Source organism: Ciona intestinalis, chromosome 11, assembly GCF_000224145.3.
Source record: "Ciona intestinalis chromosome 11, KH, whole genome shotgun sequence".
Lineage (NCBI taxonomy): Eukaryota > Metazoa > Chordata > Ascidiacea > Phlebobranchia > Cionidae > Ciona > Ciona intestinalis.
In genome coordinates this window covers 4,490,965-4,504,220 of record NC_020176.2, presented here as the reverse complement: position 1 = coordinate 4,504,220, position 13,256 = coordinate 4,490,965, and the positions used below count along the sequence as shown (strand labels likewise).

Genomic DNA, 13,256 nt, shown 5'->3' with positions numbered 1-13,256 from the left:
TTTGATTGGTCGGAATAATTAGTTATTAGGTGGCGACACCGTGTGACCACATCGGATAGTTGAGTTCGAAGCTCGTTGCATTCGTCCTTCTCCGAGTAGGTTAAGCTGGAAGTTAACACACCTTATGCTCACTGCCGAGTTATAACATGGGTGTCTTTTTAAACACCAGACACACATGGTGTATTCATACACCTCATGCTCACTGTCGAGTTATAACATGGGTGTCTTCTTAAACACCAGACACACATGGTGTATTCATACACCTCATGCTCACTGTCAAGGTGAAAATAAGTAGTAATACGTTTATTGCTTATACAACATACTTTCAATTACCTTATACCTCTAGCTACAAGTTACAGCTTATAAACTACAGGCTCATTAAAACAAACACACACCTGTTATCCGTCAGCAACTCCAGCAGTTCAACTTTAAGAAGTTCCCGACCCACAAGTTTTTGCAACTTTGTGTCGGACGTGTGGTTTGCTTGCAAGTACTGAAGGATGGATTTGGAAGATGAATAATCCTGGTCATCTGTGCAGTGCCGAGCTTTTGCGATCGATATATGAATGAAGTCGGATGCGAGGGGATCGGAAATGGAGGTGAAAGCTGATCCGTAGGATGCGGGGAGCTCCCATTGGAGGCAAAGGTTGTTGAATCTTCTTCCGGATGTTGCGGAGTGAAGGCGGTTTAAAGTGGCTTTGATCTCGTGGGGTTGGAGGGTCATGAGGAGTTCACGCTCCATTGATTTGATGACATCACTGGTGCTCGGTGAAGTGGAACAATCCTCCGGACTTGACGGGGAAGCATCTTCCAACACACGAGGGAGCAGTTTCTTGTCTTCCAACCTCAAGACGAGGTTGTTTAAATCATCTCCGTTGATCAGATGACGAGTGACCTGCAATGGTGAGTTGGTACTAAATATATTGTGGATTGTAAGAAAGGGTTAAAACACCGTTTAATTATTACAGCATAAAATGGGGAATAGCGATCTTGTATACAAAGATTTTTACACGTTTTCAGTGGTGAAAGCCAACAGTGAGCATGAACTATTTGTCTTAAAAGTGATTTTCCAAATGTGTTGTTGATAAAATGATCCTCATTCCAAACCAGCCCTCAGTGGATTATTGAAAATGTCACGCCAGTTTATCACTTATGCCCACAGTGAACATTAATCCAACACCCACCAAGCCATAACGGTTGCAACACTAAGCCTCAAACCCAGAATCATGTAGAGGCATGCACACAACTGTGTTAAACATGATATAGTATTGTACCACAGTTAAATTATTGACATCAAACAAATATCATTTACTTCAAAATTAAGCAGTTGACTTCTCAAGGACGACTCCGATAGATTATTAGCGAGCGAACAAAGGAAGTTTCCGACATTATCCGATTCCACAATGGTAAGGTAGGGGGAGATCTGTTGGACAAATCCTGTGGGGGATGAAAGGTAGGGGTTACAAAAGTACAACATGGAAAAAATACACATTTTTTATTTGTCTCTTTAAAAAAAGGAACTTAGATTAGGTATTAAAACAAGAAGAGTATGGATTTAAACTACAAAAAAAGTTTAAAAAGTAGTGTAGACTAACCGTGTTAAATATACAAAATTTAAGTTTTTTAAGCCTAATGTCACTTTATATATACGAATATTTAACTAGATTTTCCAGCAAACATCAAGCCAGCTTGTTGGACAAAATCGGTGTGCTTCTGAGTTAATCTTCAATTTACTTTGAGGTTGTGAAAAATTTTGCAATAGTTTTTAAACTGAATGTTTGTTTGCAACAGTTTTTTAAACTTCAATATTTTTATTTTGTTAATTCATAACACGATCAGGATATTTAGACATTATTTGCTAAAAGTGTTCCATCTTTCCCCCATCTACTATATGCTTATTTTAGTAAAAAATTAAAACAGTAACCACTAACACCACCATATGCTCACCAATTATTCTGTGTAGTTGCGCGACATTCATTTCCTCCGTCCATACACAAACAGGTTGTTCAACACCTTTCACTGCTCGGTGCAAACCCATTGTCCATTTGATATCAAACAGAGCATCACCACCATATAAGGTAGCATCCTTGTACAACAGAGACCTCTCAACCTACGATATAAACAGTATTTACCATTTACCGTTATATTTAATAGAATATAGTTTTTTTTACTTATTTAAGGGGTTTTTTTACCAAAATCTGGGGTAACATTGCTAAAATGTAGCTATACTTGAGCCAGAATATAGTATTGTGGGGTAAGATGGGTAAAGTTAGCATCTAATAAATCCCATATTTCCCGATCATGTTTTCAACAGTGACAACACTCTCAAAGTGTCTTAAGGATAAGGTTAATGGGTATCACGTTTCTTTTACCAAAATCTGGGGTAACATTGCTAAAATGCAGTTATACATAGTTGAGCCAGATTATAGTACTGTGGGGGTAAGAGCTAAGAGGATATTTCTAGTGCCTAAATTCTATATTTGTTGATCGTGTTTTTAACAATTAACAAAGCTCTTTAGAGTCGTAAGGACCGATTATAAATTTCTGTAAACATGTTTCCTACTAAATGGGGCGATAAAATAGAATGAAGGCAAATCATCTTACTCTATGCTACTACATTGAACTTTGTGTTTAATTATTATTATCTTATTTTATATAATGTTCCACTTACATCATTAAGAAATGCAGAGGACAATTCCTTTTTATAAATATCTTCAATAATCAGGTCTTTTAATTCATGGATTCCTTTTTCTTTTTGTTTTAAACAATTAACTACCTTCATGTAGATACATCCGTGTTCATATGGGATGGAGTTAGACAACGGTTCATCTGGAATTATATTTAAATCAACTATGTTTATGGGTTGTATAAATTGCTAGAGAAATAAAAACAACCATATGTCATAACTTTTTATCGGCATGAGGTGTATGAAACAGTACAACCGTGTTATAATGACTGTTGTTGCCCCACCAAGCAAGGATAAATAAGTTACAAACGTGGTAACTGGTAACTCGTAAGCGGGCACGAGGTGTATGAAACAGAACACCTAAAAATGCTGTCCTTTTGCTGTTATGCGAAGATAAATAAGTTACATTCATTTATTCATAAAAAGAAAAAAATGGTGACAATTATAATACCGGTAGCAAGTTAACAGTTATACACCATTTATCACAATTAGGAACACTGTCACAAATTGGACTTCCTAAACTAATGTGGCAACTGTGGCCGACAATTAGACGAAACTTTAATACATAGAATAAAAAAAGCGAAAACAGACATTGACACCACAATTATTAAAACAGGGGTGACATCATGTTTAATTCTACACATTATATAATGCTTACCAGGTTTAACCAGCATGTGACAGGCTATTTGATAAGATTCCAAGGTTTCTTTATCGATACTACAGAATGCTGATTGATGTGATGTTATTCTTTTCATCCATTCTCTAAAATAAGAACAAGATTTGGGCCAAAGTTGGTCGATTCATTACCCCAACATTGTATATGAACATTCTATTCTATATGAGTGAGGTCCTACAGTGAGGCACGTCATGTGACATGGGATTTAGGAGGGGGGTTGGCCTATTACCCCAACATTGTATACGCACATTCTATATGGGTGAGGTTCTTATTGGCATGCCAAGATACCTAAGATTTATGCTAAAGTTGGTCCCTTCTATGTTTAAATACAATAACCTAAGTATATACTTAACTTTACTATACAAATAATATCATCCATACCTTGCATTTATGAACATTTCCCCAGCTTTGTCAAAGAAGTTGTGCGCAAAGTGGAGACATCCCAAGTCATAACTTATTTGGGCGTGAAGTTCTTCACAACTAACCATAATATCGACTGTGGAATGAATTGGATTTTATGAGTTTGTTTGTATTTTCGTTTGGTTTTTTATTCATTACAGCTGCTACACTACAAAATAGAATCCTAACAATATATTTCAACAGGATTTACTAATTTTAGTATTATCTATGAACTTTGTATTATGTATAGCAAATGTACAATGGACTACATATATATAACGATTATTGTAACCATGCGACATGAGAATAAAAATTTATATTCATTTATTCATGTTCTCGATTATCACAGTTCAAGGTGAAAATAAAAAACTTACACGATATAATTATAAAAAATCTTTTGGCCGCACAACTGGAACAGTAGGTATATGTTTTTATACCAGTGAGCCAAAAGTAACGATATATACATTATGCCTGGTAGCAGAAAGAACAGGATAATTATTAATTACCTGATTTATCATCTGTTGAACACAACTGTTCTGCACCAATGGTTTCATAACTGGGGAGGTATATTGGACGCTCTATATGATGAAGTATGGCTTCAAGAAAAGGCACCATGCTTGATAACTGCTGTTTTAATATTCCAAGGATTTGGTTTCTCAATTCATCCATACGTTGCTGGGCGTTGGCCTAAAATAAAGTATAGAAGGTGAAAATGAGAAAGATAAACAATGCTCATAGTTTTGCCGAATGAGGAATGACGAACGAAACAGCGGAAATACATTTTCATAGGATTGTGTGTCTAAGTATTGGTAGGGCCCCTACCTCCCCTGAATTTAAAAAAATTAGGAGCATATGACTTACATGTAGAGCTTTGGCTCATATAAAGTAGATAACTGCCTCTACTGCATGTTGTGTCAAGTTTGAACATGAACTTATGAACATACATACTTGGTAAGGTACAGCTTGAGGTACAGTTGGAGTTATCCTTCCGCCTGGCTTCCTTGGGAAAGTTGATTTCATTACAATCCTTGCTGACCATCGGTAATACAACACAAGCGCAGATATAGTATGGTCATGCATGCTTTCCAATGCATTCTGTATAACACAAGCTGTATGAGATAGGTCGGCAATTTGGAGTCACAGTATTTATACAATTTAGAATTTATATATACTTTTTTTAGCTGCAAACCGCGCGTTTTATTTGATTTTTGATTATCGGGGTATTTCGAATAAACAGGAATTATTTTGGTATGTCCTTTGTTCTTAACAGAGATAATTATAATCCCCTGAACTTAAAGTCAAAGCTTAGGGTTTAGTGAACCTAGCTTTTATGACTAAGCTTTTTTTCTTTTTCTAGGAGCTACCATATTGCAGATTGCAAAGGCCTCATTCTTAACAAATTACTTTTTGCCAGGTGCCAAAATATTTCTTGGGGTGAAATAAAACCACACAATACCTGAGGTGGAGGAGTAACGGCATGACAAGCCTTCATCAGTTCTGACAACAATTGATGCCGAACACTTATGGAGAGCTGTGCGTCCAATTCATTCAGATCCCATTTCATATGAGCAGCAGCTTGTAAAGCAAGTTTCCTCACTTTCTTGTTACGTAGATTGTCTTGTGGGGGGAGGATTTGTCCTTGGTCGTTAACCGGACGATTCGCCTCAAAAAGTAACATTGTTGATTTGACAGTGGTACGATAATGTAACTTTGGCCTAAATCTGAGAGCCTTAACTATAATGAATAAATTTAACTTATCTATCTTCACGTTGCCGAGTTATGAAAGTTATTAAAACTTAGGTGTTCTGTCCCATACACTTCAATCCCGCTTATGAGTTGTGCCATTTATGCAATTTTTTGTAAATAGTTTTATTTAAGTGTTTATACCTGTTCGAAAAACTGTTTAATCAAAGAACTTGCGCTTGGGTCAGGATCTGCTTCGGATAGATGTTGTTTCATTAAATCTGGCTTCAATAAGAATTCATACCATGATGGTGGGGTGTTGTTGCCGGCACTTACGTAGGTACTTGGATATAACAGGTTGTTTAACGTCATTCTACATGTGACATTGGATCTATCTGGTTTTAATTTATTGCGGAATAAAAACGAGTTTAAATATCAGAACAAATAATGACGACATACATGGCTGGTTATAAAATTTGCGTCTGTTTACAAGAAACATGTAAACTGCTGCATAAAGTAAAAAATCACTCGAAAAGGTGCGCCTAAAAACGCAAATATTTAGCTTTTTATAAGAAATTAATGCAAGTAGTTTAAAATCCTGACGAGTCTTTATCTGAATGGTCAATATTCATGGTTTCTAGAACACACGGTAACTTATAATCGTCTGGTTTTTCTTAAAATTAAACTAAAATAATTCTAGTGGATTTCTTGTATGTCATGTAAATTAGGGAAATACCCGTTGCCGCTGAAACTTTTTAACCAATCAGGAAATGTCACGGTTGAAAAAATTTAACAGTGTTTACCGATTTTATCTTAAAGAAAATCAAACTCCTAAAATAACGCTTAAAATAAGTAAAAAACTAATTGGTAATGTAGAAAATTAACATATTCATATTTTAATGTGACATTGTGTTAAAATTGTGTTATTTAACGACACAGAAGGCTTCTGTATGACTGCAGTTTTATATCTGGTAAACATAATAGAGTAAAGGCATGAACCATACAAACATACGCAAGATACAATTACGTTGTTTTGTTTTTGTTTTGAACGAAAGAAAGTAAATATGAATTCAGTGGCACAACCTAATATTGGTAAGTTAAGACTCACATATTATATTATAATATTAAATGATGAAATTTACATTTTCATGAAGTCATATAATGTTTGTTACCATTATTGTAGGGACGTTTTTTTAAAAGGTCAGTAGCCTACTAGTAAAGAATCCTCCAACGTTACCTGCAAACCGCTAACTAATAACTCCTAACTACCAACATATAACACTTCCCACAAGCCCAATCTGTAACGAATTGGAGGATTCTTCGCCCACAAAGATTTTGTTCCAAAAAAGATCATTTCATATCCTTTTAATTGTTATACAGGCTCCGATAACGAAAACGAACTTGGTGAATGCAAAGGCTGTGGAGTGAACTTGGTTGAACCTTATGTACGATGTGCAGAATGTGAAAACTTCAAAATGTGTCTCGAGGTGCTTACTGGTTTACTTGACAAACAATATTGTAGAGTTATGTTGTAATTTATTACATTTTCTATATACAATTTTGTCAACATTATTTCGATGCTTATAAATGCTTTATTTGTAAGGATGCCAACTGTTTCTTCTTTTACATAACATGTAACTATCTTGTTTTAGTGTTTTTCAAGAGGATTCGAAAGTGAGCAACATTTGAACAACCATAAGTATCAGATCATTGTAAGTTATCGTCTGAATAATTAACATTTGTTCATATATATATATCAACTCGGAGCAATGGGCTAATATCATACATATATATATTTGAAGATAGTTGTCTAGGTTGTGTTACATAAGTTAGTCAAATCTGGCCAAAATCATAGTTCCTTAAACAAGGACCTCACCCATATAGAATAGAAAACACTTTATCTGATTCATTGCAGACCAACAAGTTTGCCATATTTGAGTTTGGTTGGAACGCTGATGAAGAAATCAAGTTATTAGAATCTCTGGCTGACTGTGGGCCTGGTAATTGGAATTCAATCTCTGCTCAAGTGAAAACAAAGTCTGCAGTGCAGTGCGAAGCTCATTACATGAAATGTTACGTCATTAATGCAAAATATCCATTACCTGGTAAGTATACTTCGAATATATGTTAACGACTGTCGTTGTTCTGCCACGCAAAGAAAAAAAAGTTATCAATCCATGCGGAGTGCTATAAACAGTCTTTACAATCTTTTAAAACAGTTCTGCAAAGCCTCACATAAGGTACCAGTCAATGATAAGTTTAACTTTGTATAACATGACATTGAATTCTCTAACTGTATGTCATTATGTATGATAATGTGGTCATGCTTTCACCATGAGGCTAATCCTGGTTCAAAACCTCGGCCCCATGGCGTGCCTGCGGGACCTCACCGACATAGAATAGAATCACCATGTTTATATTTTCATTAGAAATGCCGGATCCCCCCATCCGCCCACCTTCGATACCAATTCCCTTTAAACCTTGTGAGGATCCATGCCGACCATTGCCCGAGTCACATAGAGCTCAGAATATGGCAGGGTGAGTATATTGTATATATACAGGGATTTAAAATAAAATACAAGGAATACTAGTAAAACATATGATACGGTGGAGTAACAGCCTAAAGTTTACTGGTTAGAGCTCTGAGTTTGCCGGATCAAGGCTCAATGCTGCCACCATTGTGGTCGTTGGGAAAGACACTTGTTAGCCATACTGTAAAGACATAGCCCACATAGTTACATCTGTTCCAAATCTAAAGCGGGCACGAGGTGTATGAAACCGAACACCTATGTTTTAACGATTGTTGTTGCCCCGCCACACAAGAATAAATAAGTTACATTCTTCATTTATCAAACCAAGCATTTCTCACCTTAGGTACCTTGCAGCTCGTGGTGACTTCCAGGAGGAATATGATAATTACGCTGAATGGGACATTAGTGATATTTATTTCTCGCCTGATGATAAACCAATATTGAAAAATCTCAAACTTGCAGTTGTAAAAATCTACCAATCAAGGTATAATTTACTAACTCGTGGCGTTTACTGGTTTTGCCATTAAATGTAGGTTTAACAGTTTAAATTACTGCCTGTGACCTTCCTTTTAAAAAAATCAAAAAAAAAATTGTTTTGTAAATTAACCCCACCCCCTTTTTTTATTAAACCCTTCCCCCCATCTCATTTTTTGCTTCTCTTTTATATTGAAACTAATTTCCCATCAAACAGATTACAGGAGCGAGCACGTAGGAAACATATCATCCGCAAGTTTGGGTTGATCAATAATTCAAACCACATGCGTGAGTTGTTTTTATCTCTGTGTTGAAATGTTGTGGCGAAAATGAATTAACTATTGTTTTTGAGTTGCCTAATATGAGGTTAACACTTGTGTTACGACGAAAATTGTTGCCTACTACACGGGGCTAAGTAAGTTACATACTTGGTAACTTGTAAGTAGTCTTAAACTCTCAAGGTGTATGAAACAGAACACCCGTGTTATAACAACTGTCGTTGCCCCGCTGTGCGAGGATAAATAAGTTATACTCATTTAATCATACACTATTGCAGTGCGTTACTTAAGAAAGTTACCGCAAGATTTGAGAGAAGTAGAAGAAAAAATGCGCCCACTGATGCATATCCAGTCACACCCGATCGCACACGACATGTTGCTGCAAAGCATCGGGGTCGAACTTGAGTTGAAAAAGAAAATCAAGAAGTTGCAAAATTATCGAAGAAACGGAATTTCTTCATTCAGAGGTGAGAATGTTGTTTAATTCAGGAGAAAGATTATGTGTTTTACGTAAAAACATGCCATAATGCAAAACTAAGTTTTGATCTTGGTATTCTCTGGTTTTATTCTATACGGGTTTGTCCTTACAGCTGACACACCATGTGACCTGACATTTAGGCCTGAGTTATCCCATTAAAAACCCTGATTACCAGATATCAACTCCATAGCTATTTGTATCATTACAACAACATTGTATTGATACCAGCTTATAACACGTTTGTATGATAAACATTTGGGTGACATTCAGTGCTAGAAAATATAATAAAACCTGATTCTGACTGGTATTTCGTTACAAGAATTGTCCAACTTCATGAGCACTACTTCCTGGCCAGATTTACAGAAATTTTCACAATTCCATCTCTTGTACATCGAATACTATTATGTCAAACCAATAAAATCCTCCCAGCATAATATAAATATAATTCCTTTAGTTGCGAAGATGTTTGAAAAGTTGAAAGTCGACCGAGAGTCTTCAAAATCTCGATCCAATCACATGTCGGAGATCCTTCCATACTTGCATGATCCTGCTGCATTAGCCATGTGGCTGCAACGGCAGGTCAGCTTATGTTTAAAAGGTTGCCATAGGTTTCCCATTTGTAGATGTTGCACCATTCGGTTTTCAAGAATGTCGATCAAACGCTTTTTGGCAAAAATAGGTAGCAGTACGTAGCACCAATCCTGTGTGGGGGAGTTTTACAGATGGGAATCATATGGAAACTTTTTGATGCTTGTCTGATTGACCACATGTATTATAATGGGTACTCGACTGTGGGCATGGGAGTTGCAACCATGGATAAGTCACTCAAGTTCCCACCCACCAGTGTTGCGCTTTATATTTCTAACCAATACATCCCCCCCATTACAGGCTGCCATTGAAGCAGGGTTGGGCAACACTGTTGACACTTCCCTTATATTACCAACCATGCGCAAAACAGCGCCACCTATTGACCTAACGGACCTCCCGGGGGTGGAAAAACTAAATGCTGTTGAAAAAGAAGTAAGATGTCTATGTTTTGTTACAACGTATATAATGTGTTAAGTTGTCCAACTTGTGGTTAACTTAACTACACATTTCCAATTCATGGATAAAGCTATTCTCCAGTGCTTGGTTAAATCTATTTTTTGCAATCTTACTCTAGTAGATTTTACTTGTAGAATGTTTTAAAATTTAAATGACTGTGATTTTGCTAGTGAGCAATCCTTATTCTTCCCCTTACGTTATCTGCTAACCAATAAACGTAACAACTCATGCTAATACCCCGATAACTATTTACTACTGTAAACCCTAACCCCCAACCTCTAACACTTTCCACCAACCTAATCTGAAACGTACCAGATGTTTCTTCACTAGTTCTGAAATGAATGTTTATATTGAGCATATCTTTCCCTTTTTATGTTATTTCATTAACATTAATGTATAACCTTACCCATGTTTACAGTTTTGTGCCAAAGCAAGGTTGGTACCCGAGGCTTATCTCACATACAAAGCTTCGCTCATCCACGAGTTTTCACGGAACGGGAAAGTTAAACTTGCAGGCGCACGAAGCATTGTAAAAATAGACGTCAACAAAACCAGAAAACTTTACGATTTTTTAATCGATCAAGGGCATATTAACACGTGACGTCATCGTTACGTCATCACCTCGTGAAAACACGTAAAAAGTCGAATTTGTTACTGCTTGGTTTTTGGTCAAACAGTAGTTATTGTTGTTTTTTTTTCGCAATAAAAATAAGCAGACTTGGATTGTTGTCGTTGAATTTATCTATGATATTTTGTGGCTTGATCGGTGGCGGTTGATGGCGTCAATTCCCGCAAGAAAAAAATCTAATCAGGGTAATACGTAAAAATAAAAATTACGCGTGAAAATATTAAGTTTTAACTATTGCCTACTATAGTGTATTGCATATATAGGTAAATTAGCATATTGCATGCACTGTATAGTAGGGTAGAGGAAGACACCTTTAGCACATCAAATCCAATTATCCCAGTGTTTTAAACAATTAACAACCGTCTATAGGGAAGTCGTAAGGATACAGTTTTATATTTCTTAGAATGTTCCTTGTTTATTACCAAAAAATGAAAAGGAGAGAACACAACTGTGAATATTAAAACGAAACTGTTTCGCAAAAAGCGCACCTTCGACGTATGGATTAAAATTTCCTAATGAGTAAAAACGTGAACTGTATTCGAGGCCAAGTCCATTGACTTCGAGTTTATTTGATCGATTTTCTGCTAATCTTCTACCGGAGCCTTTTTTATTCCTCTGGGTGTTCAAAGAAAATCAATCGCTATTCCATGGTCGGGTAATGAAGATGGATTACGGCTATTGCATCGTGTTGTAATGCAGCTTAAGTTGTAAACATAGGTTACGTAGTGGTCAAAAATTAAACTGGATTTCGTTGGTGTATTTTTAATAGCTTAAAACAACTGAAATATAAATTATGCTTAGAACAGCTTAAGCAGTAAATAAAGGGCTATAAGCGCCAGTCGTGTATGAAGTTTTAATTTTGTTAAGTTTATTTGTGATTAGCTTAAAACAGATAAACTATTTTTAGGTTCAGAAAAACAGAATGTAGTTATTATTATTAACTAACATCAGATATTTTTATTGGTTTAGAAATTATAGCGTAGACACATTCACATTTTACACATGTCGTACAGATATATTGCAGTCATGAAACTGCTTATTTTATTGGTTTTAATCGTCGAATATGCACAAGCAGTGACAGGTATAAATACAACTTCGATCTCTTAAATAAATCGCTAATTTTTCAAGTCTATTGACTCTACTATATACTACTTCTACACTTTCTTTTTAAATACAATTTATAACGCTTAGGTTACCGTCTTATCTAACAACCCTTAACATAACCTTATAATCTGGTCCATTAAATCTAAAGGTAAATCATTAGTTAGCTTATTAACACCAAACTCTGACTCTTTAATTCAGACCCAGAAATCCCAATATACGAATATGAGACACAACTGGCCAACAAACTTGTCCATGATGGTAAAAGATACAGGTAAGCAACAATCCATGCAAGGTAACAGCATGCTTGGTGTTTGTGTAACGTAGTTACTTTATATTTAACAAATATAAAGTTTGTGTTGTCTCCCCAGCGGCAAAGAACGAGGGGAACCGACCCTGTGCAGGTTTTCTATCTTGTCAAATAAGTTAAACGGGCACGAATTTAAACTTTGTTTTTGGTTTCAGTCCTTTATCGCGGCCAGTGGTTCGATTTTCTGACGCTGTTGTGGTTAAGTTTGGTTTGGGGCTTGTGCAAATCGTGGAACTGTCGGAGAAAAGTGTATGTGGTGAAGCTTAAAGTGTTATGGGTTGCATACAAGACAGGAATAAATAATTTTGTCGCTTTGCTTGCAATAAAGTGACGACTGACGAGTGAATAGGATATTCAATACCTTGTATAGCGTTTTAAGAATTTCAAAATTCGATCACGAGGTGTCTACATTAATTACACAACGAGCACAATAAGACCTATGGTGTTATAACTGTCCCAGCACGCGTGGGTATAGTAGGGTGGGGTAAGATGAGACATGTATTCATCTTTCTCGTCACATTTAGAAGCAAAAAAAGATTTTTTACAGAATTATGAAACCGCAGCCTTACTGTTGAAAAACACAAGATTAGGGAATATAGGATAATATGTACCAACCATCTTACCCCACCCTACTATGATAAATAACCTTTTACACCATATGTTGCAGGAAGTACTTGTAACACGCTTGTGGTTGAAGATGGAATGGAAGGACCATGATATAATATGGAAACCACAAGAATACGGTGGCCTCGACAATTTCCGACTTCGCACTGACTTGATTTGGACTCCGGATATTGCTCTTTATAATAAGTAAGTAAAGACGTATAAGTGACGTTTTATTAGAGGTAAAACGGGACATTTTTTATCGTAGAATGGGGTAAGACGGGCCACTTTTTTCTTCCATTGTTCAAAACTCGACCAGGGAGTAAAGGTTTAAGGTGCAAACGGTATCTGTTTTGCCACAAAAT

At 36.2% G+C, this 13,256-nt stretch overlaps 4 protein-coding genes across 4 annotated transcripts in view; 2 read left to right on the top strand and 2 right to left on the bottom strand.

Moving 5' to 3' along the window:
- ci-zf(c2h2)-148 (sinc finger protein Ci-ZF(C2H2)-148) overlaps positions 1-3,946 on the bottom strand; it is a 25,532-nt gene extending 21,586 nt beyond the window's left edge. Inside the window, exons 1-2 of the mRNA XM_026836506.1 lie at positions 3,935-3,946; positions 122-127 (exon numbers count right to left, since the gene is read on the bottom strand). The gene's annotated coding sequence lies outside the window, so the exon portion shown is untranslated. The remainder of the gene's footprint in view (positions 1-121; positions 128-3,934) is intronic.
- The window catches only part of LOC100176275 (integrator complex subunit 8-like), an 8,054-nt gene extending 2,194 nt beyond the window's left edge, over positions 1-5,860 (bottom strand). Inside the window, exons 1-11 of the mRNA XM_002119856.4 lie at positions 5,649-5,860; positions 5,218-5,424; positions 4,710-4,856; positions 4,268-4,448; positions 3,744-3,858; positions 3,345-3,448; positions 2,672-2,829; positions 1,948-2,110; positions 1,313-1,437; positions 396-895; positions 1-105 (exon numbers count right to left, since the gene is read on the bottom strand). Of these exons, the coding sequence (XP_002119892.3) occupies positions 1-105; positions 396-895; positions 1,313-1,437; positions 1,948-2,110; positions 2,672-2,829; positions 3,345-3,448; positions 3,744-3,858; positions 4,268-4,448; positions 4,710-4,856; positions 5,218-5,424; positions 5,649-5,816 (1,973 nt within the window). The 5' untranslated portion in view covers positions 5,817-5,860. The remainder of the gene's footprint in view (positions 106-395; positions 896-1,312; positions 1,438-1,947; positions 2,111-2,671; positions 2,830-3,344; positions 3,449-3,743; positions 3,859-4,267; positions 4,449-4,709; positions 4,857-5,217; positions 5,425-5,648) is intronic.
- A 514-nt stretch (positions 5,861-6,374) lies between these two features.
- Positions 6,375-10,972, top strand: LOC100178595 (transcriptional adapter 2-alpha). Its single transcript, XM_002120565.4, has 11 exons — positions 6,375-6,536; positions 6,825-6,931; positions 7,097-7,156; positions 7,360-7,549; positions 7,874-7,982; positions 8,319-8,459; positions 8,667-8,737; positions 9,006-9,194; positions 9,660-9,784; positions 10,094-10,225; positions 10,668-10,972. The coding sequence occupies exons 1-11, from the start codon at positions 6,509-6,511 to the stop codon at positions 10,848-10,850; spliced, it is 1,335 nt and encodes a 444-aa protein (XP_002120601.1). The 5' UTR covers positions 6,375-6,508; the 3' UTR covers positions 10,851-10,972.
- Positions 10,973-11,844: 872 nt separating this feature from the next.
- Positions 11,845-13,256, top strand: part of LOC101242695 (neuronal acetylcholine receptor subunit alpha-6) — a gene marked incomplete in the record, with an annotated part of 4,965 nt that continues 3,553 nt past the window's right edge. The window contains 4 exon segments of the mRNA XM_018813946.1: positions 11,845-11,958; positions 12,180-12,252; positions 12,444-12,537; positions 12,956-13,098. Of these exon segments, the coding sequence (XP_018669491.1) occupies positions 11,880-11,958; positions 12,180-12,252; positions 12,444-12,537; positions 12,956-13,098 (389 nt within the window).